The following is a 26,265-nucleotide window of genomic DNA, read 5'->3' on the forward strand; positions in this document are numbered from 1 at the left end:
CACCCCGATGGAATTAAATGTTCGAGACCGCGTGCGTGTGGGCCCAAGGCGCATCCCCTGCCCCTACGCTCGTTACGCTACTGCCCAGGGGTCAGAGCTCTCTGCTTGGGACCACTGGGATCCTGGGTTCAGACTTGCAAAGCCACCTGTGACCACACTGGGTCCTCAAGTGCAACGAGTTTGGCTAAGCCCGGTTACCAATGGCTTCGCAAACAAATAAGAGAATCACAACAGTTCGTTTTGTTTTTACTTTATTTGGTTCAATTCCACGTCTGGTAATGAAAAAACAGATAATCACTTTTACTGCCACACGAGAAACATTAATCTCGGTATGTGTGAATGTGTGCCTCGAGTTTGTGAATTAAAAAAATGTGTCAATTGAAGGGATATCGGAAGTAGTTCTGTGACATCTCCTTCTACAGGCCATTCGCTGATACGCGGGGTGATGCATTGCTCGGTAAAAGTTTTGAAATAACATTTTGTTCCATTACACGATGCTCATGGCAGAGTTTCAATAACATTGATTTAAAAAAAGACAAACATTAATAAATACGAACTAGCTCTGGGAATAGGTTCCCTTGGTGAAAACATGAGCAGTGGCTTGCTTGTGGCCGTACACATCAGCACGAGCACTACTGAGAGAGACAATGATGCTGGTCCCACCATACCTTCGTGTGCAATCGGGATATTAAAAAAGTGCTCACCAACAGCACTGACAGCAGGCAGCGTGTGAGGCCGACTTAGGGGAGTATTCTCAGCGTCAAACGTTTTCACTTGTCGCCATATTAGGTGTCCTCCGTGACCCAGTTCGCCCCAAGCCTCCCCTCTCACACACCCCACCCACTTCTCCCATCTCTCCCTTCTCTCCCATCTCTCCCTTCTCTCCCTTCTCTCCCATCTCTCCCATCTCTCCCTTCTCTCCTATCTCTCCCTTCTCTCCCATCTCTCCCTTTTCTCACATCTCTCTTTTAACGATCAGAGGAAACAAGAAGATGCTCGGTGTAGTCGGCACTTTGCTTCGTTCATAATTTCGGGCTTTTTTGTTTTTCAATGCTTTTCTTTATGTGCCCCCCCCCTCTTTTTAAATGAAAAATTTCACAAAAGATTGCACGCTCTCCCTTCTCTCCCATCCCCAGGGTGTCTGTGGGGGAGCAGCGCAGGGGAGGGATGATGATGGGGGGGGGGGGGGTGGGTAATCAGGTGATTCGGCTGCCAGTGAGAGATGTCTGCTTGACGTTGGTGATATTTCGTGGCAAAATAAACAGCGGGGGGCTGACGGGCAGCCAGAGCGCGTTGCGGCCGCGTTGATTTGCGAGCACGAAGACAGCTCCGAGTTGATTCTCGACCCGTGGGGAGCACCGGCTCTGCCGAGCACTTACAGCTGCAAACTCCCTCGGTTCGTTGCATTGCATATAAATAAAAATATATTTGTAACGACGGATAGAGGGGGAGCACGGCGAGGCATGGAAGAACAACAGCAGTGACTGTCGAACGTGTGTTTCCCAAGCTTTATATTCCGCGGGGACCGCTCGAAAGCAAGCTTCCCACGTCGGCCACTATTACCGAACGTATTCCGAGTCCCGTCGTGAGCGCTGCGAAGTGGTTTGCTCCGCTACGTGAGCTTCTACGACTGAATTTTTTTTGTGTTTAATGGTTTGGGGAGTTGCTAACCACGCGCGTCTTGCTCAGCACGGACTCTTGCGACGTTTGGCTCCGCATGCTGGGGGGGGCTTCTCGAGGAACCGAGTTGGGAAGCGACGTTTTGAGCCGCTCAATTCAACTCCTGGAGGGAAGAAAAAAAACCCCATCCCCGGCGTCGTTCGCCGCTGATCGGTGACCGTCAAGCGAATGTTGGCATCGCACTGACCCTTGGCGAATGGAGTTCTGAGACAGCGGCTAAGGGTCGGTGACCTGTGACTCGGATCGCCGTGCTAAGGTCGGGTCAAGCGGTGTTGATTTTGGGTGGAGGGGTATAAAGTACTGCAATGCTTCCCCCCCCCCCTCCCGCGCAACCCCAAAATGTTGAACTTCTTTCGTACGGTGCGAAAGAGGTTCAGCAAGCACGCGTACAATGCGTGTTCTTGCGTGGAGGCGTGCAGCGATGCGTCGATAATGGAAGCTCGCGATACGTGCATCGAATCGCGCGCGGAACAATCGTCAACTCTTATAATTTTCGATGTGCGCGTGGCGTGCACTTGTGATGTTCCATCCTGCTCGTCATCTGTCCAGAGGCGTACGGGACATACTCTAAGTTAGCGGGGGGGGGGGGCGTTCTTCTGGCAATGAGCGTTGAACGATCGTTTGCTGGACGTTTGATATGACATCGCTGCGGCCCCACCCATTTTAATCACAATCAACAATCCAAACAAGAAATTAGACATATTTTTTTATTTTACCAGGTGAGGCCCACTGAGCTATGTAGCTCTTAACAGCTCAGTGAAGTGGCTTATCACGTGGAACATTTTTTTTGAGCAGCCAAATACTCTCAACGAAAACAAACAAACAACGCCATTGCGAGCTTTATGTTGGCATATAACGGTTTAATGTGTACATTTTTGTTTTTTTATGCAAACGAGCCTCCTTTAAAAAAAAAAATACTCGTAACGAACGGAACTGGAGGCCAATACAATTACAGGACAGTACGATATCACACATGGTTATAGTACAGTGAATTCTAAAGACTATTGCAATATATTACATTAAAATATTCATATATATAAAAAGGTAGTTAGCTCTTGAATACTATGTCGTATTTAAAAATCCACAACTTGTAGTGTGTGCTGTAGATAATAATTGTTTTAATATATATACCTTCAAGGCACGAAGGTTAACACGCCTGGGCTTGTCTTCGCGGGAGAGGGCATTCATTGAAAGATTTGCAGATGTTTTGTTCAATTTTTTGTGTATTGTTTGTTATTGTAACTTGCTGACCCGCCCCCTGACTGGTAGTCTGTGAAAATGAGCTTCGTAGCTCGTCGAATTCCTCCGGGATAAACAAACATTCTGATTTCTGATCAGATTTGACGATCTGGTGGCCCGATGGCCCTGTGGGATCTGGCCTCACGCTTGTTGCGCTGCCCCATTGTCCTCTGGTGACCAGGCCTCAAGGATGGTGACAGCAGGAGGAGGAATGGCTGGCTGTGTATCTGGGATGGTGACTGTGTGGGTTTATTTTTTGACATATGGCGGTCGCTCCTGCTGGCAGTTGAGCCTTTTGCCTTATCATTGATGGCGGTGTTCTGGTTAAATGGAGGACTCCTTGACTGAACCCATCACGTGTTTTGTTTTGTGCTCAACACACGCGCACACCGCGCTTTACCACCGTTATGGGTGTTGTTAAGCCGGTGTGAGTGAAGACCATCGGGAGGTTAATCACAGCAACTTTTTGCCTTGAAGCCGAATCACTCAGAATGCGTCAGAGCTCGTGAAATATCACTCTCGCCCTCTCTGGCCTCTCCATGCGCTGTGAATAGGGGCCGTTGCCCGAAACTTCGCCCTATTCTGTACTCATTATGTTCAAGGCAGTGTTTTTGACGAACGTGTTCAGATATGTTCCCGTAAAATTTACGTCGAAAGCTAAGCGGGTTTGAGCCTGGATAATGCTTGGATGGGCAACTACCAGGCACATACCAGGTGTTGTAGGTTGTTGCGAGATCATGGGCAGCAGAGGGCACACCTTCACCAACCCACACTGACCGGCGTGGTGTGTACGCACAGCAACTGCAGATGGCATGAGTACCGTGAAGATGTTTTCACGGTACTCTACGGTGGGACCCTGATCGGCGTCCCGTTACTGGATTGTCTGGATCTCTGATTGCTTGGTCTCGGCGCTTACGCACAAACATTGCCAACGCCGTTCCCCCTGGGTGCAAGGGTCATGCTGGTTCTGCTGCAAAATAATATCCAACGTTGGGTTGGAACCGAGTCTAAAAGTCGAGTCTCACAGCATGCAGTGTTAGTGGTGGCATTACCCCCTGAATATTACAGCTTCAATCAATGTACGAGTTGTGGCCAGTGGCGTAGCTATCAAGTGTGCAGGCGCTGCAACTGCACCGGAGTCCATGGGCCACAGAGGTCCAGGCGCTGCTCTACAGAGATGGTGGTGGTGATGGTGGTGAGGATTTAGACGAACGGGGCCCACTAAATCCCTCGCACCAGAGCTCATGCCGACCGCGCCATGCCACTGGTCCTTGTGTAGTCTGTATTTGTTTCCTTCCGTAAACCTGTTGACATGCAAATGGCCCTATCATGATCATCATCATCATCATCATCGTCGTCGTTGTTGTTGCCACGCTCGCGTCGACCTCGGACAGCTCCGGCTCAGTCCGACGAGCGTCTGGCACGTTCCATCTTGGGCGAGGCACCGCGACAGCGTCGCATTCGGCGGTCGGCGCTGGCCCTCGTCCCTCCGGTCGGCCCGCACCACGCGAGCCTCGTCAAGCCGTTTGTTTCGTTTGCTTGCGCTCACTGTTCTCCGACGCGGCCAGCCAAGCTGGTCGCCTGACCGACGTCGCCACCGCTGTCTTTTTTTACTTCGGCCCCCGTTGTCCCACCCCCCCCCCCAACACTTCTCCCACCACCCCTCCCCCCACACCCCCCCGCCCCCCCGACCGGCTCAGCTCAGGTGAGGATGGACTTGTTGCTGGAGCGGGAGTTGCTGCGGTCGAGCGGGCTGCCCGGCGCCGCCATGGCCTTCCACTTGAGCGCCGTCTGCTTCTCGTCCAGCGGGGTGACGTTGAGCAGCGTCTTATGCTGGCACCAGCAGCACAGGCAGGACTGTGCGCGAGAAGAAGAAGAGGAAGAAGAGAGAGAGTTAGAGCGAGGGGGGTCGGCACCGCGACGAGCGACACCGAATTCGCTCTCGCACAAAGCCGCTTGCCACAAATGAACCGCGACACCTTTGCTGATCTCGTCAAGTGAGCGTAAAGCCGTCACGCGAACTCCGCTCATCATCCTCGCAGCAGCAGCAGCAGCAGCGGCGGCGGCTTCCGGCTGCTCGCCATCGAACAACAGCGGTGGTCACCGCGTCGCGCGGCGCTTTCAGACGCGCTTCTGCGGCCGTCTCGATCCGCTCTTCCTTCCGATATTGGGAAGCCACTGGAGCTACGCACTTTTAAATCATCTACATCGAAAACTAATTTGTTTAGAACTGCTTTTTGCGTTTACTTTATTGTCCTCAACCCGCACCTCCGGTTAGCACTGTTGGTTACGTACGGTGCGAAAGAAGTTCAACGTACGTACGAACGGTCGTGCGTCCCAAGGGCGACGGTGTGCATCGTCGTAACGGTTAGCATTGAATTTAATGATCGTGGCGTCTGCGTCAATTTGTGCGCGGGGCAATAGATAATTATTTTTTGGAGAGTGCCGATTTTGCGCGAATGTTGCTTTGAGGATAACGGGAGCGGGCTAAACTTGCACGGGGCAAGACGGGGAAAAAAAAATGAACAATTCAAATTCATCGCTAAAAAGGAGACGAAACAGGAAACAGAGATCCTCGCGTAGAATCATGACTGCGCACGGCTACGATTCATTAAATTGCAAGGGTGGGGGAGCGGAGGGAGGGGGGGGGGCAGCGGTGATGGTTGTCACATGTTTGGTCGCCCTCGCGAACGTCATTGTTGACGAGACGTAAACTTCCACGACATCAACAAAACCTCCACCGTCATTTCCCGTGTAATTACTGGCTTGGCCGGTGCGCGCGCATTCGGGCGAATTCACGAACGACTCGCCCGTTACTCTGCGCAACTCGCTTTGACGAACCTGGACATGGGGGGGGGGGGGCCCACACTTAGTCGCGATCCGTTTGCAAATCTGGCATCACGTGAGCGTTCACGTGAATCACCGAAGTGGATGCATGCACGTTGAAATTCTTTCGCACCGTACGTAGCCAGCCGTGCCAATCGGAGGTTGCGGGATTCTTAAAAAAATGTGAAAACCATTACAACAATAGGGCATGTTTGGTTTGGCCATTACCCACGGCAGCGGAGAGCTCTCGGGAAATGCTTGACCTTCGACCTATCAGCAGCACGGCAAGAGCGCTTTAAATTATCCGTTCCGGCCGATGAGAACATACACCGCAGGATTTCCCAAATTCCGCTTCTCACGAACTACCGTGCTATGCCTTACCGACTCCACCAGTTAACCGCCGTTCACTTACAAACTAACTCATTACACTCTGCGCACACAAAGACAAAGATCTTCCCGTATGCGCCTATGGAGGCCGGCACAGCACACGAGGGGGTGGGTGGCCAACACCACGCCCGGCCGCCTTTGTCTCCCTAGTAGCGATGTTTACACACCGCACAAGGTACTCATTTTAGGCTGAGTCAACCTAGGGGAGGCCCAGGACCGCTAAACACACACCCACTCACGTACACACAAGCGTACATACATACTTGCATACATACAAACATACGCAACTCAAAATACGAGACCTATATTAGTTTGAATTCGTCACGCGAACGTGCAACGCAATCGTCAGACCTGTGCAGCGCGCACCAGCGGTTATTTTTGGTTGTTTGTTGTGGTTCTCGAGCAACTGGCGATTGAGAAGCCCCCCCGGGACCTCAACGTGACGACAGAAACGTGGCCGACGCCACTGAACGCACCTTGAAGCAGTTCTTGAACTTTTTGCTGACGAAGTAGAGAGCGATGGGGTTGATGCACGAGTTGAGGGTCGCGAGGTTGATGCCGATGTAATCCAGCATGAGCAGAAAGCTGCAGGGGATGGGGGGGTGATGGCAGAGGAGGCATCCGTTGTGAATTAGGAGCCAGGAGACCTTTACATTGCATTGGGGCCACGCACAAAAATCCACTCGTACCCCAAACCGTGAAGAACACGTTCACGCTCCGAAGTTGCATTATAACAAGCGCACCAGTGAAGCATTGATCAGAATCGGATCAGAATGTAAATATCGATTCATAGCGGAGGAATCCGATGAGCCACGAAGCGCTTTTTTTTCCAGAGATGTTTCCAGTAGGCGCGGGACAGAACGTCGCAACAGCAAGCGGCACACGACGCGGTAGGAGTGCAAAGTGCAAGATGCAGCGCGATTTGGATCCACGCCGACCGCTGGTTTGTGTCCGTTGCGCCGTTCAGCGTTCCGCTGCCGGGCGCCGGACAACGCGAAATCACATCGCAGAGTTTGGATTAATGCGGCGACGTCTTGGACGAAGAGAGCGTCTCAAGATGCTGTGCAGAAACGGGAAGGCGTGTTTACTACTATTATTATTATTATGTTTTTTTTATTGGGAGCGACGGCTGTCCATCATACGCAGAGGAGGTGCCAGGGTAGCGAGGTGTGAAAGGGTCAACTACCTCACCTGGTACACAGTGAGATGTTAACTTCCTCACCTGGTATACAGTGAGATGTTAACTTCCTCACCTGGTACACAGTGAGATGTTAACTTCCTCACCTGGTACACAGTGAGATGTTAACTACCTCACCTGGTATACAGTGAGATGTTAACTTCCTCACCTGGTATACAGTGAGATGTTAACCACTTCACCTGGTATACAGTGAGATGTTAACTACCTCACCTGGTACACAGTGAGATGTTAACTTCCTCACCTGGTATACAGTGAGATGTTAACTTCCTCACCTGGTATACAGTGAGATGTTAACCACTTCACCTGGTATACAGTGAGATGTTAACTTCCTCACCTGGTATACAGTGAGATGTTAACTACCTCGCCTGGTATACAGTGAGATGTTAACTACCTCACCTGGTATACAGTGAGATGTTAACTACCTCACCTGGTATACAGTTAGATGTTAACTACCTCACCTGGTATACAGTGAGATGTTAACTACCTCACCTGGTATACAGTGAGATGTTAACTACCTCACCTGGTATACAGTGAGATGTTAACTACCTCACCTGGTATACAGTGAGATGTTAACTACCTCACCTGGTATACAGTGATATGTTAACTACCTCACCTGGTACACAGTGAGATGTTAAGTACCTCACCTGGTATACAGTGAGATGTTAACTTCCTCACCTGGTATACAGTGAGATGTTAACTACCTCACCTGGTATACAGTGAGATGTTAACTACCTCACCTGGTATACAGTGAGATGTTAACTACCTCACCTGGTATACAGTGAGATGTTAACTACCTCACCTGGTATACAGTGAGATGTTAACTACCTCACCTGGTATACAGTGAGATGTTAACTACCTCACCTGGTATACAGTGAGATGTTAACTACCTCCCCTGGTATACAGTGAGATGTTAACTACCTCACCTGGTATACAGTGAGATGTTAACTACCTCACCTGGTATACAGTGAGATGTTAACTTCCTCACCTGGTATACAGTGAGATGTTAACTACCTCACCTGGTATACAGTGAGATGTTAACTACCTCACCTGGTACACAGTGAGATGTTAACTACCTCACCTGGTATACAGTGAGATGTTAACTACCTCACCTGGTATACAGTGAGATGTTAACTACCTCACCTGGTATACAGTGAGATGTTAACTACCTCACCTGGTATACAGTGAGATGTTAACTTCCTCACCTGGTATACAGTGAGATGTTAACTACCTCCCCTGGTATACAGTGAGATGTTAACTACCTCACCTGGTATACAGTGAGATGTTAACTACCTCACCTGGTACACAGTGAGATGTTAACTACCTCGCCTGGTATACAGTGAGATGTTAACTACCTCACCTGGTATACAGTGAGATGTTAACTACCTCGCCTGGTATACAGTGAGATGTTAACTACCTCACCTGGTATACAGTGAGATGTTAACTACCTCACCTGGTACACAGTGAGATGTTAACTACCTCGCCTGGTATACAGTGAGATGTTAACTACCTCACCTGGTATACAGTGAGATGTTAACTACCTCGCCTGGTATACAGTGAGATGTTAACTACCTCACCTGGTATACAGTGAGATGTTAACTACCTCACCTGGTATACAGTGAGATGTTAACTACCTCACCTGGTATACAGTGAGATGTTAACTACCTTTTTCTCCGGATCTTCGGGGCTTTTCCCTCCACATTTAGAACCGACGTCACCACGCGTTTAGAGTATTTGGCTGCTACACATTTCAACACGATGACAAGCCACTTCGTTCGGCAACGATTTGTGGCCAAGTCGCTCGCTTCTGAAAGAGAGCTACAACGCTCAGTGTGGGGCATTACCTGCTAAATAAATAAAAATATTTCGTTTTTATCTTCGAAGCTTTTGAGTCTGGGCTGTAACGGGGTGGGGAGGGAGGGCGAGGAGTTTCTGGCACGTATGGCTGAGAAGAAGAGGAGCTTGTACGTACATACGTATGTTGAACTTCTTTTGCACCGTACGTAGCCAACCGCGCTAATGGGAGGTGCGGGAATCGGAGGTGCCCGGCGACAAGAGAATTGCTTTTGTAACGATTCTGAGCGGAGGATTCGGTCAACAGATAGAGGAGGGATGGATATAGGTAAGGGACCCCCCTCCCCCTCCCCGCTGTTGAGCTGCGATGTTTTGTGGGTCTCATCCACCCCCCACGATTCATGACACGATCCATGACACGATCCATAACACGATTCATGACACGATCCAGCGGTCCGGCGACGCTGAGTTCGTGCGTCGGCCACGTGCCGTTCGCGTTAAGGGAGCCGGGGGGAAGAAGCAGACCCACCGGGGGGTTTTGAAGCGGGTGCGTCGGACGTTCACAACAACGCCCTGGAGGAAACGCGGGGCTGGATGAAGTGGGGGGAGGGGGGGGGGGCGGGAGTGGGGGGGGGTTATGCAGGGCCCCCCCCCCCCCTTCTCTTTAAAGTGCCGTGACAACGAGGAGCGCCGTTTCATTCCGGATCGCGCGTAAGGGAGGGCCCCACTGGGGGGGGGTGCCCCCTCCACTACGCGCTTGTTACACGAGAGCCAGACATGTGTTATTAATTGACGTGACGCTAAATTAACAATGCCACCAGACATTCCAGAGGCCAACATGAGGATGTGTTTTGTTAGGGAAAATTTCAACTCGAAGCTCGTTTTATATCCTGAAAACTCCGCCGCGTTTCAAGCGGTTTATTTTTATGTACCTTAATGCGTTTTGGGGATTTACTCCGCTCCCCCGTACTCATGCCAATCACGAACTCACTCTCTCTCTCTCTCTCTTAGGCTCACGTAGCTCCGCAATGTGTCCTGGCATCGCCCTCTTTTCATTGCCAAGGGCACCGAAGCAGTTCCTCACTTGGTTCTGTGTGCCGGCGAAACGCTCACTCGACCCAGAATATTGTGGCAACGTGAACACGCTCGCTCGTCACTCCACGTGAAATCAACGCCCGCGTGTGTGTGTGTGTGTTTCATCTCAGTCAGTCGACCCGTGGCACCCGGGGTCTGTCCCGTGACCTCCTGCCAGCGGGCGTTCGACACTTCACGTGGCCTTAAAGTGCACCTAGCCTGGCACGAACGCCGTGGTGACGTCATGGCGGTTGTTGTTGGTGTCGTGTTTCCGAGGCCATTTCCATGGAGCTCAATGCTGCTATGTTTTGAAGAAGAAAAAAAATCTGCAATAAAATCACCCTTAACGTGCCCTCCTGACCTCATCAGAGTTGGGAAGTTCACGGGCTGGCTGCGACTGCCTGCGAATCGGCTTGGGCTGTGAGGTGGCACAGGAGATGGCAACACAGCAAATGGATTTTCGAATCCTAACCGTGTGGAGCTGCGAGTGTCACGCCGTTCCTCTGGGGTTTTTTTAATCTTATTTGGCATTGGCATTGGCCAAACATGCCAAAGCAGGACGCTCCTGAAAAAAAAAATACTCTTGAGACTCGTTTAATTTATTCTTTGTAAAGGGCATCGTTTTAAATCTACTTAGAAGAAGAATTTCTTTAAAACTGCTTTCAGTTGGTTGTCCTTCCCCCCACACCTCCGATAAGCACGTTCGGCTACGTACGACGTGCACACGCAACGTCACCGTTTACCGTTGTTGTTATTATTACTGCTGCCGCTATATTCACGTGACAATACGATTGTGGTGTCTTCATTTTCCCATGGGGACAAGGAGGGAATGAGTGGAGAGGGAGAGAGAGGTTCACAGGCGGTTCGGGGGTGGCCCCACCTGAGAAGCTCACAGCGGTTTGGGTCCATCTCGTTGTAGACGGTTCTCTTGAGGATGCGGCTGAGGTGCAGTGGCAGCCAGCAGAGAGCAAACACCACCACCAGGCAGAACACCGTCTTGGCTACTTCCCGTCGCTGCGTGTACACACAAAGACAAAGATCCCCCGTATAGCCTTAACAGACTGTAGGGCTAAGTGCTGTTAGCGAGCACCTACACGCACGCGCACGCACACGCAACACACACACACGTGCGCAAAGACAAAGAGCCCCCGTATAGCCTTAACAGACGTTTCGGGGCAAGTGCTGTTAGCGAGCACCTATGAAGATAAAGATCCCCCATATAGCCTTAACAGACTGTAGGGGTAAGTGCTGTTAGCGAGCACCTACAAAGATCCCCCATATAGCCTTAATAGACTGTAGGGGCAAGTGCTGTTAGCGAGCACCTATGAAGGCCGGCACGGCAGGTGATGTTTACTACACACCACACCGCTTCACGCACACGTGTACACACATACAAAACACGCACACGCGTGTACGCACACAGCGCTTAGCCGTATCAAGTTGCTATGTCGGTTAACTGGTACATTAAAAAGAAAACAGTCAAAGTGATTTCCTGCACAAACGAGCATTGAGGCGGTGCTCGTATCCCGCTTACAGCCCTGTGCCAGTCTTGCGACTTCAACATTCCTACGGTGGGGGCGGGATTCTCCACCGTTGACCTCTCACAATGTGGTACCTTCTTTTATCTACCCCAATGGGATGATGGGCCGAGTCAGCCCATAACCACGACCTGGCGGCAAAACTTTTCGATTGCGAGCCGCCCTCTCTACCGCTGAGCCACCCGGCCACCTCGTACTGGCGTGCGTTGAAATTCTTTCGTGCCGTACGTAGCCAAACCGCGATCGGCACCTCCCGACTAGCGCTGTGGTCGCGGCCTATCGTCACAGCACGGGATCGCGAGGAGGAATTTGTTGGCCGCTTGGGGAGGCCTTCGTCCAGCAGTGGATTGACCACGGGCGATTTGATGATAACGACGATGATGAATTTAACTGCCACATCGGTCGAATCAACATCTCGCAGTTTTACGAATCGTTCGGTGACAAAGTCGGGGGGCGAACGTCACAGACCCCCCCCCTCCTCCCCTCCTGCCTGCCACCAATTCGGTAACGTAGCCGCACTACCACGGGGAGACGTTCTCAGCACCCCACACCCCCCCCCCCCATCGGCCAAGTCTGGTCCGTGCCTCCAGCCGATGGGGCCGGCGGTACCGGAGGGAGGTCCCTAGGTTCGATACCTGCTTGAGGTGCTCGTTGATGGCAGCGCCAAGGTTTCCGTTCTTCATCCCGAGCATCTCGCTGGTCATGAGCGTGTAGAAGACCGCCGTGCAGGCCAGCGGCATGCAGAAGTAGAAGCCAAAGAGCCACCAGTCCTTGGCTTGGGTGTAAAACTGCGAGGGCCCAGGAAAAGGGTTTCGTCAGATATCAGAATAGGTTTTACCCTTTTAACTGGCACAAAAACTGACACCTTTATTCAAGGCATCATGTTTGCAATAACCACAACACAAGCAGTCAAAATGCAAACAAAAAAGACAACTCTGATAATAATATGCACTGTCCTTGAATTTGATTGGTCCACACCCGAGACGGCTTTTCTTAGAGCCTAGTCTCCATTGGTGTTTGACCAGAAGACGCCAAAAGGCGTACAACTCAAAAACAGCGCACTATCAGAGTATCGAGGGCTCGGGGTGAGCATTTACATTATGAGACCTCCTTTGCCAGTAACAAGATATCGGAATAGGTTTTACCCTTTTAACTAGCAGGCGACGAATCTCCTCGTGGGACTACGTGGGATGCCTGCGGAGGTGCTCGGATTCGATAGCCGAGCAGAGGGTTGGTAAAATTATTAAATTAACTGCCTATCTCTGTAAGTGACTGAAAGACAGACCATGTGTCGTCTTCACACATGCTTCTACCATAATGTCGGCTTCAAATCTTTGTCTGGCCTGCAAAAAAATTCTAGTCATTGTACCCTGCTCTATTAAAAAAATATCACCTCTCTTCCCACTCTCGAGATCAGCTCAGGTACAGATTGACATGATTACCAACTATCAGGTGCATGCAGTGTGCATTGCCTTAATTTGTACGTAAACACGCAGGCTTCCCTCGCTCTGTGCGGGCTCGGATTGTGAGATTAACGCGTCCTGTATATGCGGCTAACCTATCTCTAGCTAAACATTTGCTAAACTATGCGGATTGAATTCACTCGCACGTGACTATGCGGTCAGACGCGGGACGTTGTGCGTGTACCATGCGTGTGTACTGTGTGTGCGAGTGGGCAGGCAGCTGTCTCCTCGTGCGGGTTCGCTTTGTGCACCCTTTCTTTTTTTGGAACGCATCTACTACTTGTATTGGGCTGTGTGGGAAGGGGGGGGGATTAAGGCGTGGGGGCTTTAGGGGCTACAGCCCAGGGGCCTCCACCAGCTGGAGGGCCTCCAGAGGTTAAGTGAAAAGTTGTTTCATTTGTGAATGCTGAATTTGATTTGTTGTTAGCCTTGTAAAAAAAATACATTAATTTTTTTCTTTAACTTTGTTTTCCTTTTGAAAATATTACTGGGGGCCTCACAGTACCTGTAGCACAGGGGCCTACAAAATCTTTATCCGGCCCTGTGTGGGGTGGGGGGGGGGGCAGGGTGGTCGGTGGGGGTGGGGGGGTCGCAAAGACTGGAGTTGAGAAACTCCGCTGCTCTGGATGTGTATGCCTCCCCTCCCTTGCGAAGATGCCGCGAGACGCCGGTGCATTTAGACCGAACAAACAAATGCAGCTCGTGCCGCAGCTGTGGCCTTTCGCTGTCGCCTTGCCTCGGTGGGACGGGTGCGGAACGAGCCGCAAATGCGCAGCGGCGAGCGCCGTCTGCCCCGACGCCGGACAACGTGCCGCGCCGCGGCGTCGGATCGGCCCGCCGAAGGTCACGGGACCCGGGAGGGACGTTCAGTCAAAGCGACCGCAGACCTCGAATCTTTACCCGGCGGTAGTCGCCACGCAATTTTCTATTTTGCTTTTTTGTTAATGGCAGAGCTCCGTCACTCGCTACCAGAGTTGCCCTTGGCAGAGTCGATTTCCTGGCGGCGCTTCCCCTAAAACGCCCCTGGTTTGGTTAATCGTGGCATCGTCTGCTTCGGGAAACGCGGTGGAATCCGTTGGGTAATTTTTTTTCTTATGAGACATTTGTTCTACGTCTGCAAAAACCCCAAACTAGGTTCCCCTGATGCTCACCCTCCCCACCACCATGGCCTATACCACCACCACATCCTCAACTGCCCAGGGGTTGTTTATCTGCGGTCACACATGCCCCTCTGCTGCTGCTGCCCCTAATGTCTGGAATTCCCTCCCCCTGTCTGTTTCGCACGGTTGAGACAACTAATCCCATTCAAGTTCGGGCTTAAGGCTTTTTTGCTTCTACTTACGAGTGACGGTGTCTCCCTCTACATCTGCTCGTCAATTAACCCTTTCCCGTTCCGAGACGTCTGCAAGTTGCAGGATGGGGTCTTCCCGTTTACCGCTGGATCTCGGAACGTGCAAGCGCCTCAGCGTTGATTTTTATTTAGCGAGGCGTGGCGCCGCCGTTTTTAAAGACATTGTGCTTATCGCGGAGAACTGTAGCGACACTCTATGACGCCTGGCGCCAAACTGTGCCACGCGCCCTCCCGCGTGGCCTTTTGCTTTCGATTCCGTCCTGATGACGTACGCGACTTACTTCGGGAGACGCAATGAGAAGGGGCTAATAAAGTCCGCGGACGCCCAGAGGTTCCTGGAGGGTCAGGGCTGGAGGCCCACGGCAGGATACCAACAAAGCAGGCCCACTGTGGGGCCCTCCTATGTTTGTGGTTCAGAGGAAATGTCCCCTTTAGTCCCCTTCCCGACCACTCCCCAAACCCCCCCTGGACAGCCCTAATAATGTCATCATAGAGCCGCTCATTGTGTTTAGTCTGTCGTCCTTCCCCACGCTGCCGATTAGCACGGTTGGCTAGGCACGGTGCGAAAGAAGTTCAACATACATACATACATACAACTCTCTCTCTGGCCTGTATCATCCTAGCCATTTTTTCTCTGCAACAACAACAAAAACCATCAACCACCAACCACCCTTCTCTCCTTCGAAGGCTCTGGATCGGTGTTTCTCACAGTGCAGTCCTCGCGACCCAACGCGGCCCGCCGTTTCACATTCAACCGGTTTTCTGCATTCGAGTTGCAAATCAACGCTGCACGTGCCTCATTACTGATAAACAGAAGCCCCGCGTGGCGTGAGCAGCGCTAGTGAAGACCACACAACGCTCTGCGCCGCCTGGTACGCACGCGTCATTTGGACAAGTATCCTGTCCGCACGTCATTTGTGACATGCGCGCACAAAGACAAAGATCCCCCTTTAACTGACTGTTGAGGCAAGTGCTCGTTAGCGGTTATCTATTCGTAGGCCGGCACAGCACACGCGAGGGTGGGTGAGCAACACCACGCCCGGCCGCCTTTGTCTCCCTGATGCTGATGATCACACACGAAACACCAGGTCCTAATTTAAGGCTAAGTCGACCTAAAGGGAGGTCCAGTACTGGTTCAGATATTCGTCACCGGTGTTGGCCATGAGTGTGAATTGAACTTGGATTTCAGGGTTCGCAGCGCAGTGCGCTAACCACTACACCGCCGCTCCCCGCACATACACGTACGTACCTATACCAACACACCTGTACATACGCACAAATCCCAAATCAAATGGGCTCTCTCCACGTCGGAGGTGACACAAGCCTAAACAAGCTATCAATATTAATTCAATTTCAGCGCAACGTGCACCACATCAATCACATGACCCAATCGTCCGGTAAGCGGAAACTTGGAAAGACGTGGCAAGCAGAGCTTACTTATGAACCGTGTCCGTCCCAGTCGACCACGGAAAAATATGTCCGCACCCGGCACACCACATCCAGTAGACCTCTCACGATGGCTGCCAGTGACTAATTAAAACTAAACTATTTCGCAACTATTTTTTATTTTCACCAGTTAAAGCCCACTGAGCTACGTAGCTCTTTTTCAGTTGCGACCTGGTCATAAATGATAGCGCAACGAAGTAGCTTAACACATGGTCATTTTACAGCAGTCAAATACTCGAAACGCACGCTGATTCTATATGTGGAAGGAAAACCTGGAGAAAATTCCACGCGACCACGGGGAGAGAGAGAGAAAGAGAGAGACACGAAAACTCCAAATACACAGCAGGCATCAGGGTCGTGATCGAACCCACGACCCTCCTCTGTACCAGGCGAGGTAGTCAACATCTCGCCACGGTGGCGCCACCGCTTACCCGTCACGTGCCCACTCACAGTCTTAACGGCAACCCGGAAAAAAAGCATTCGGTGACGATTCATATCCCCGTTTGTGCCGACCGGAGTTTGAAAAACCACCTCCCCCCCCCACCCCACGTTCTTGACGCGGGCGTCGCTCTGCGCACCTCCACGAAGCTCGTCTGCGGGATGACGATGCACGTGTTGAGCGTCCGGTTGCGGTAGTCCCAGGACAGCATGTCGAAGGACACGAGCTCGGGCACCGCCAGCACCAGCGACAGCGTCCAGATGGCCAGGATCTCGAGCGCCGTCAGCAGGGGGATGCCCATGCCCTGGATGCGGTTCCAGGACGCGACCGCACGGTACCTGCGCAGCCACCGTCACCAAATATAAAGACAAGGATCCCCCCCCCCCCATCCCCCCCACCGTGTAGCCTGTAACAGACTGTTGGGGCACGTGCTGTTAGCGAGCACCTATGAAGGCTGGCACGGCGCACGAGAGGCTGGATGTTTACACACCGCACCACGTCCTCATTGGAGGCTGAGTCTACCTAGGAAAGGCCCAGGACCAGTTCAAATAATCGTCACCGGTGTTGGCCGTGAGCGGGAATCGAACTCGGGTCGCTGGGTTCGTTGCGCAGCGTAGCGCTAACTGCTACACAGCCACCACCACGCACACGGACACGCAGAGGCAACGGGCGATCGCTTCGGGTCCCGTTTACATTTTTCTTCTGATTCCGTTCCGATGATGCACACGTACGTCATCGGAACGGAATCTGAAGAACAACTAAAATAAAATAACTTTATTGGTACCGAGACTCCCACATTGATCTAACGAGGTGAGCACTCGAGAGTAACCAGGATGAGTCTCATTTGCAGGAGTGAGCTGGATCAATACATTGACACGTGCTGGATGTTTGGGAAGCGGGGATTAATTTCAGCCGCGTCTGTCCAGTTTGGCAACCTGAAAAAATATTTACGCACTCCGGCTCACCACATCCAGTGGCTGTGGCTGCTAGTCGGTGCTGGTGCCATCTACAACAGTCTACCAGGAAGTCGGACAATATTCAGTGAGATATTAAGTTCTGGGTGACACCCAAGGAATGACATCTTCACTTAATTATATTTAATTAAAGCTTGGCTGCCCCGAGGTCTGTGGAATTGCTTTTAAAAAAATGAAATACTGTTGTATCCTGCTGCTTATAAAAGAAGGAGCAGAAGGGAGGAGGGAGGGAGAAATTTAAACTCTGGAGATTTACTACTACGACTGTTCCTATTTTTTTTTATTATCAGGCAAGGCCCACTGAGCTGTATAGGACCTGGCCACAAACAATAGCTCAGCGAAGTAGCTTATCATGTGGACATTAATAGCAGCCGTATACTGTAAGCATTTATAATCAAACGCATGTTTTTTTTCTTAATGTGGAGGGATAAACCAGAGGACTCGGAGAAAAATCCACACGACCAAGGGGAGAATATGCAAACTCGAAATATACAGGCGTCAGGGTCGAGATCGAACCCACGACGTCCTGTATACCAGGCGAGGTAGTTAACCCGTTTCCATTTTTCTTCTGATTCCGTTCCGATGATGCACACGTACGTCATCGGAACGGAATCTGAAGAACAACTAAAATACAATTACTTTATTGGTGCCGAGGCTCCCACAAGGCCATGCGGGAGGGAGTGTGGCACAGTCTGGTGCCGGCTATTGTAGAGCGCGGTCGTGTCGCTACGGTTCTCTGCGGTGAGCACAATGTCTTCAAAAACAATGGCGCCACAACGCCTCTCCAGACAAAATTCACGCGAACAACCGCTTTGAGCGTTTCCGAGATTTGAGCGGTGAACGGGAATAACCCAGCCGCTCCACGACCTGTGTACGTCTCCGAACGGGCAAAGGCGGGTTTTAGCGTCTCGCAAGGTTGCTTAACGCGGGCGGCTGGGTCTCCTCACCTGTCCACGCTGAGCACGCAGAGGCTCAGCACGGTGATGCCCAGAGAGCCCTTCTGCAGGAAGGGCACCATCTTGCACATGGTGGCACCGAATGGCCAGCTCTCGGCGTGAAGCTGAAAAGATAAAAACGCAAACCTTTGGTTTTCCTGAGGAAATGAGTTGGGGCCCTCCCTAACATCAACAACAACAAATGTCTTCAGAACTTTTTGAGGCCTTTTTTTAGGAGGGGGGGGGGGTAAAAGTAAATCGAGTTAATGATCATAATAAAGGTTTTTTTTTGGTTAGATCGCGTAAGTAGAAATGTTGTGTCGTAACCCTCCACTACCCGACACAGCCAGTAAGGTTTGTCACGTAAACAACGCGCCAATTAATTAATTAATTCGCATCCTAGTAACGAGCACAGGGAAAATCTCGTTTCCTGTTTGCAGCCACGACCGGTCGTGGAAATTCCACATTTTCATGACGGTGGTGAACCTGCTCATCGCAACACCGTTGTTTACTTCACAATCTTGGGGTACATTTTTTTTTGCAAATAAATACTTTGCATGTTTCAATTGAGGCATCGTCGTTTCATCTACGCATTACTATTTGTTATATAACAACAGTTTTGACACTTTACTTTGGCCAGAATATTCCTAAGTTAGTGAATAACAACGGTCAATTATCCAATTCACTTTTTGCGAGTATTCTCTTTGTATATCAAAATCTGAATATTTATTCATACTGGAGGAATCCGATGAGCTTTTCAAAGATGTCCAGTAGGGGCGGGTCAGAACGTTAGAACAACAAATAGTAAAAAAACATGATAGTATAAATAAACACGTGTATATAGTATCCAAGTGTATGTACGTATGTTCAACTTCTTTCACGTCATAGCCGACCGGGTTAATCGGCTGCAGACACGCAAGCGTTTCATATACACGTAGACTTTCGCGACCAATATTATCCACAAGAGCTTTTTTTGGGGTTAGATCGCGCAAATATATATATTTTTAAAACCCAACCTCTATTACGGTTGTACATCCGTAGCATGCTGTAGCTGGGGGACACTGGGGCACGCCTGTGATTCAGTGCTCTGGAGGCAAGGGTTGGTGGATTGCGCAGAGCTTTGTCAAACTCCCAAAGCCGCTGGCGGCTGCGAGGTGGCCTGGAGATAGGCAGTACGCAAAGTGGTCTCTCGAATCCGTCACGTGCACACCTAAATATTGGCCAAACATCCTCAAGCAGGACGCTCGTTTTACAGACTCTTGAAACTCCTTGAGGCTTTTCTTGATACTTCAAAGGGATTTTTTTGTATATTGTCTGTCCCATCTGTTTATCAGTCATATGGAAGCAAACGAAATTTTTAAGCAGTCTATAAATCAAAGCTTTAAAGCTTGCTATCAAGTCACACGATGTGTGTGGTGGAGTGGTAGTGACGGCAGTGGTTACTAGTGACCCGGTAACTTGAGTTATCAATTTCCAGCGATGGTCAACATCAGTCACAAGTGACATCTGGACTGGGTCCTGCCCAACCTGTCCTGACCAGCACGGTGAAGCATGGTCAAACAGCCCGCATGACTGACACGGTATGGGGAGGGCCCTCATCCAGCCTCCCCCCCCCCTCCTCACAGGGGATCGACAGAGGACTGTAAATGATCTTTGTATTCATATGAATAAAAAACAATGATCCACATGTTTTTGGGGTAAGGCAAACCGTGGTAGCTTTAATGCCAAAATTATCGCCGTCACCCCCCCCTCCCACCCGACAAGATTGTCACGACTTGCATAATCATCACTTTGTATCTGGGAGAGTGACATTTATTTTCGTTGTTGTCGAACTGTATTCACAGACTAATTGTAATCTTGGCTCGTAAATTAGAATGCAACCTGCAAGTCGTAGTACAGGTTCCCGAGACTGCATCGCCTTGGGGGCTTCGCGCTCCAATGAGGACGACTAAATATGAATTCATTATTTGGACTGGTGGGTGCAATCACCCAGAATGATCTCTCTCTTGACTCTTGGCTCAAAATCTCTCTCTCCATCCTGCCTGATCTTGAGCTTTCTGCTTCATTTCACTGTAAGCCGTCCAAGTTGTGATGCCGCCGCATCTCGCTCTCCCTTCTCTCTCTCTCTTTCTCTCTGCCGCTTGGCCTCTTTCCCAGCATCGCTCATTCTAGAACATCCTTCATCGAGCGTTCACCTCTTAGAATTTGCCCAATCCACATCGCTTTTTCCCAATTCTAGATTTTTCGAATGAGACTTCACCCCTCCTGTACCTGCCCTAGAACTTCCACATTACTCTCTCTCTCTCTCTGTCCATCCAACAGACTTTCTTCGTTGGACGCCACAACTAAAAAAAAGGACCATCTTTTAAAATGTTCAACTCTGCAGATGAGTCTTGTAAATGTTTGACGCTCATGGATTATGTGTTAAAGAGAATTACACACAATGGTGGAACACTGCGCTTTGAACCCAGCACCCTGAGTTGGATTCCTGGCCACGGTCAAACATTTTGCGAAAAGTTTAACACGTAGTAGGATTTTCACAACCAATATTGTGATTCATAATTAATTTTCTGGTCAGATCGCGTGAGTAAAATGTGTGTCGTACACCCTCCAACACCCGATACAGCCAAATAATCGCCTTGATGATGCTGGTTGTAACTAACAGCGAAACTTCGGACCCAATTGTGTATATGTATGCTGAACTTCTTTCGCACCGTACGTAGCCAACCGTGCTAATTGGAGGTGCGGTGGAAGGACAACAAAGCAAACACAAAAATCAATTCTAAAAAAAATTGTTTTATATCTAGACTTAAAAGTGCTTAGCTCTAGTGGCTTCCTAATATTGGAAGGGAGAGCGTTCCAGACGGCCGCAGAAGAGCGTTCCAATGTTCTGAGATCGCTCTCCAACACACACCGGTGGTGGTGGTGCTGCTGCTGAAGCACTAATACATTGGACACGTTTGTTCACCACGTGACAACTGTATACATTTACTGCGTCGGGTGGAGGAGGGTATACGGCGCGCAATTTATTAACGCGAGCTCACCCAACAAATAATTATGAATCTGTCGCAAGTGACATTTAAACTATGCGTTGGGACCATCCCTTTTCTCCAGTCCACACTGACCAGCACGGTCAAACAGCACCCATCCACCAGTGGATTGACAACGGGCTTCACTGTAGATTACACGCATTGAAATTTAAAGATAGACGAGGAGTTATGGCGTTGTAAACCTTCATATTCTTTGGGTCTTTCTAAATGCGTAATTGCGTTTTTGGGAAAGTTGTGTTTCAGAAAGGTTGTGTCCCGAACACAAAATCCACTGCCGGTTGCAATATTGCGGTCGACAGTTTCACTAAAAAAAATAACGATTCTCAGTTTTAAGAATGTGAAATGTTAGACTCTACGGCCATGGCTTAATGTAAATGGATGTAGCTTCATGTTGTTGTTGTTGTTTCGTGCCAAACTCCCCAAGTTATGCTCAACTCTCTGCGGTTAGCAGACTGTGGGTTCGTGTTCCTTGAAGAATTCCTCGGCAACGTGTACCACGTTCAGGTCTGTAATCAACTCTGTCAACACGCCGCTGGAGGGAGAGAGAGAAAAACAAACTCTACAGGTGGTCCGTAAAGGTACCCTACTTTTGTTTTTGCTTTCAAGAATTATAGTTAGACAGCGGTGTGAACCGCGTGGTTGCAATGTTGGTCGTGTTTCCCCTGCAACAAACACACGAAGTTAAACCGACAGGCTTGCGTCGTCTTCAACAGAAAAAAAAGGGATAACCAGAAGAAGCGTTGGAAACAATCGCAGCTGGGACGCTGGTGAACGCGGCAGACTCTCTCTCTCTCTCGAACCTGCAGTGCGGTGTGAGTCACCCCACAACGCCCACGGTGGACACGCGGCGGGGGGGGGGGTTAGAGAGATGAGACTCGCGCCGTGAAATCTTTACGTGACCAAGTGCGTGCGTGCGAGCGAGCGAGCGAAGTGCGGCCGTAGTTGCCTCGACCCACATCAAACTGCCGCCCAATAATTAGAACAATAACTTGCCACGCAACGTTCACTCGGAAAAATGACTCGGATGCGCGATGAAGCACAGACATTCTCCCTACCCCACCTCCTCCCTCCAAGCTCTGCAGTAATCTACATATGAAGGGATTATCGGACAATTAATGCGTGTTTACATGTTGGAAGAAACTGGAACAACCTGGAGAAAAACATGCACGCATGCGAGGGGGCAATACTCTATCCCATACAGATGGAACGGGTGGAGTCCACGATTGCTGTATCGCCTTCTCCTGGAATGCCAGGGTTATGGTGCCTCCCTGATGCCCACGGGAAGGAAGTTTGACAACATTTGCGTGATCCACCCACCCTGAATGCTGTCTCCGCACAGTCATGGTTTACAGGCCACGTGCTTCGCTGAGACCACCGCGAGACTCATTGTATTTAATGATAATGAAAACCTCCATGAACACCCTGTACGTGTACACGTGCGATCCAACGGTGGATGAGGGCCTCCCCACATACCGTGCGGGTCACGGGGGGAGGGAGGGGGGGTTATTTGACCATACTTCACGACGCTCAATCAGTGTGGGCTGGAGAAAGTCGATTTAAGAAACGTGGCAATGAAATATTTTTTGAAGCGGCACTGTAAAAAAAAACCTATACGGCTATTTTGTTTCTCGACCAACGTGTCATTCTCGTCTTGTTTTCTTTGGCAAAAACGTGGTCGCTCGATGTCTCCGCCGCACACATTGAAAACAAATATCATCCCGGGCGGACGGATGTTGATGTGTTACGCCACCGCCACCCTAGCCCCCCCGGTGCCATCTCACCGGGCGAATGACCTCTGAACTAAATGTGAAAAAGCGAGAAAAGTATTTCTCTCCGAACGTTGGCGGAGTCCGCTCGCTTCATCGGCTCTGTCGGATGGATCGAACTGGCGAGAACTTCTCAGAGTCAAAAGCGTTCGATGAAAGAGGCGCGCGCTCATCAGGCGTCGTCGGTCCGCGGGCACACCACTGCCACTCATCGACAAAAGTGACACTTCTCAGAAGGGTTTTATTTACAGGCGTCAGAAGATTAGCGGGACAGATGGAATGGGGCGCCGCGTGAGACGACACCGAGCGCTCGCGTGTGGCGGTCCGGTAGCAAAAGGCTTTGCAAAGTGCGTCTGCGAGTTTTGGATGGCGGCGAGCAAGTGGCATCAAGTCAGAGCGCGAAGAAGACGACCTCGCTACGTTCTGCTCACCGAAAGCGTTTAAGCATTGTTGCTGAGTGGACTTACGGGGATTATCCATTGTGTACAGCTTAGCTACTTTCTTCACTGCCACGTGCTTTATAAGCGGCTCCTGTTTTCAATATTTTTTCGCGAAATCGTGAAGCGTGATTATTAGTTTTTGTTTTGTCTCCCAGGTATGTACATGAACAGCAATCTTATTCACGCACATATCTCTCATATAACACGACTGAGCCCATTACCCTTTGGCCAGCATTTTAAATAAAGAACAAAAAACAACAACTTTTTTTAAAGAGCCACGACGTGGGTAAGAAATCGAGTTTTTAACACCGTACCACCTTTGCGCGCTCACGCGTCCTCCTCCTCGTCCCTACCTTGTACACGTTGATGGGGATGTCTATGACGATGTAGAAGAGGTCTCCGAGAGCCAGGCTGGCGATGAGGACGTTGGGCCCGTTGCGCATGCACTTGTTCTTGTAGATGATGCGGAGCAGCGTGGTGTTGCCGATGATCCCCACGACGAAGATCGCGCACGACAGGATGGTGTTGATGTACTTGAACACGTGGCTCATACCGCTCTGTATGGGGCACGGAGGTGGTCTCCCGGGAGGTCTGGGCCCCGATGAGGACGCCAAGGAGGAGGAGGAAGACGACGACGACGAAGAAGAAGAAGAGGAATTGCTCGCGGGAGCCACGAGTCGAGGAGATCCGAGCGGGGGCGATTCCATCACTGGACTGATCACCGCGACGGTCTGGTTGTCTGCCGATTCGGACTGGTCTAAGGGTTCAAAGACCGGTCGGTTTCCTTGGCCGTTCACCGAGACCAAGCCGACGACGAAGGCGATGCCCAGGGAGAGCCAGAAGGTCGACGTGAACCTCCTAGGGGTGGACATCGTGGCCGCGGTGGTGGAGCAGGAGGAGGAGGAGGCGACTCGGGAGCGCAGCTGGAGGCTGGGGCTCGGGAGCAGCGCGAGATGTCCCGGCGGGTGCGCTCGGATTCGAGTCCGCGACCTAAGAATAGACTTAGGATTAGAGATGAAGAAGAATACAAAAAGATTCCACCAGCAGCCACCATCAACGACCACCGGCGTGAGCGGCACGATTGCGAGATGTGTCGTCTAACCGCCCCGCTCGACGCTCTCCGTGTGCACTCACACGGCGCTAAATATAAACTCGTGTCCGCGTGCTCCTCCCGTCGCGAAATTCGAGCGCGGCGATGATGGCAAAGTTTACTTTGGTGGGGAGCTTGCGCATGAACAATAAAAAAACGATCTAGGGTAAATTCAATCCTAGCCGTAAACCAAGTATCTATCATCTGACATCATGAAAAATTAACAAATGTAATTGTTTGGCTTGTTTTGTTTACAAACACATTACAACGGACGTATTAAAACAGAAAAAAAATACAAAATTGATTTTTGGTTCTCCGTTTGGAAACTATTCCTCTCTTGTTGTGTGTGTGTGTTTCGCCGTCAAACAAACTATTTTGAAGTCCCCCTAAATATTTACCTGCAGCCGCTGCCGTTTATTCGCCGTAGATCACTCGCCGCGGTGTATAAGCAAGCGGCGCTGTGGGTGGGGGGGGGGGGTGGTTGGTGGGGGTGGTGCTGTTAGCGACTCACTCCGCTACTGCTGCTGATGCCGTGGCCGCCTGCTCCGCGTGTCGCTCCGAGTCGGCGCGGGGCTCCGTGTGATGCCCGGCCCGGTGCCTCCCTCCCTCTACTCCCTTCCCTCCCGTGCCGCTGACGTCAGCACCACCGCCGACCCACAAATGCTCCGCGCACTGCCCTCGCTCCGAGCCAGCGCGCTCCCCCTCTCTCTTTCTCTCAACTCTCTCTCTCTCTCTCAACTCTCTCTTTCTCTCTCAATTCCCTCGCTCTCAACTATCTCGCTCCCTCGCACGTGAGACTCTCTTTTTTCTACGATCAGAGGAAACAAGAAGATGCTTCGGTGTAGTCGGAACTTTGCTTCGTTCATCATTTCGGTTTTTTTTAAGTTTTTTTCAATGCTTTGCTTTATGTGCTCCCCCCCCCTCCCCTTTTTAAATGAAAGATTTCACAAAAGATTTCACGCTCTGCTCTCCTCCTTCTTACCCCTTCCCTCTCTCTCTCTACCCCCCTCTCTCTCTACCCCCTCTCTCCCTACTGTATGTCTATGTTCCCCCTGTTTTCTATGTCTCTCTCTCTCTCTTAACTCTGTCTCACTCCCTCGCACGTGAGACTCTCACTGCTGGGGGGCAGAGCTCGGAGCGGAAATTTGGAGGAGGAGGAGGTTTGGGGGTGGGGTGGGGGAGAAGTGGGGGAGAGTTGAATGAGTTAGACAAAGAAGTGTGGTCATGACTCACGATGATGATGGTGGTGGTGGTGATCGTGTTGATGATTCTGAGGGTGAGCAGGATCATTGGTAGCAGATGCAGCATCGCTAGCTAGCAGCGTATGCGGCATCATGAAGGGCAATCAGTGGCAGCAACATGAGTAGCAGCAGCATCATCAGCAGCAGCAGCAGAAGCGTGGGGATCATCAGGAAAAGCCACAGCATGAGTGGCATCACCATGATCGGATCCATCATTATCGTCGTTAACAGCAGCATGAGTACCATAATCATCAGCAGTCTTTTTAAAAAGAGCCGCCACAAACACGATCATCGCCGCTCTTTCTAACACCGTCAGCACCGTTGCCGAGATCGGCAG

General features: G+C 50.7%; 1 protein-coding gene and 1 long non-coding RNA gene across 2 annotated transcripts; both read right to left on the minus strand.

Annotated features, from left to right (window-relative positions):
• Nucleotides 1-4,600: 4,600 nt before the first annotated feature.
• Nucleotides 4,601-25,995, minus strand: LOC103091796 (endothelin receptor type B). The gene is made up of 9 exons (XM_076067345.1): nucleotides 25,921-25,995; nucleotides 25,199-25,440; nucleotides 23,951-24,587; nucleotides 18,354-18,466; nucleotides 16,572-16,770; nucleotides 12,369-12,521; nucleotides 11,076-11,209; nucleotides 6,609-6,717; nucleotides 4,601-4,776 (listed from the first exon to the last, which is right to left on the minus strand). The coding sequence occupies exons 1-9, from the start codon at nucleotides 25,993-25,995 to the stop codon at nucleotides 4,621-4,623; spliced, it is 1,818 nt and encodes a 605-aa protein (XP_075923460.1). The 3' UTR covers nucleotides 4,601-4,620.
• LOC142924737 (uncharacterized) lies at nucleotides 6,724-11,068 on the minus strand. Its single transcript, XR_012941812.1, has 3 exons — nucleotides 8,745-11,068; nucleotides 7,634-8,651; nucleotides 6,724-7,602 (listed from the first exon to the last, which is right to left on the minus strand). It is a non-coding gene; the product is annotated as an uncharacterized LOC142924737 (long non-coding RNA).
• Nucleotides 25,996-26,265: the final 270 nt, after the last annotated feature.

This window comes from Petromyzon marinus, chromosome 16 (genome assembly GCF_048934315.1).
Source record: "Petromyzon marinus isolate PM22_M1 ecotype Great Lakes invasive population chromosome 16, UKy_Petmar_22M1.pri1.0, whole genome shotgun sequence".
Taxonomy (NCBI): Eukaryota; Metazoa; Chordata; class Hyperoartia; order Petromyzontiformes; family Petromyzontidae; genus Petromyzon; species Petromyzon marinus.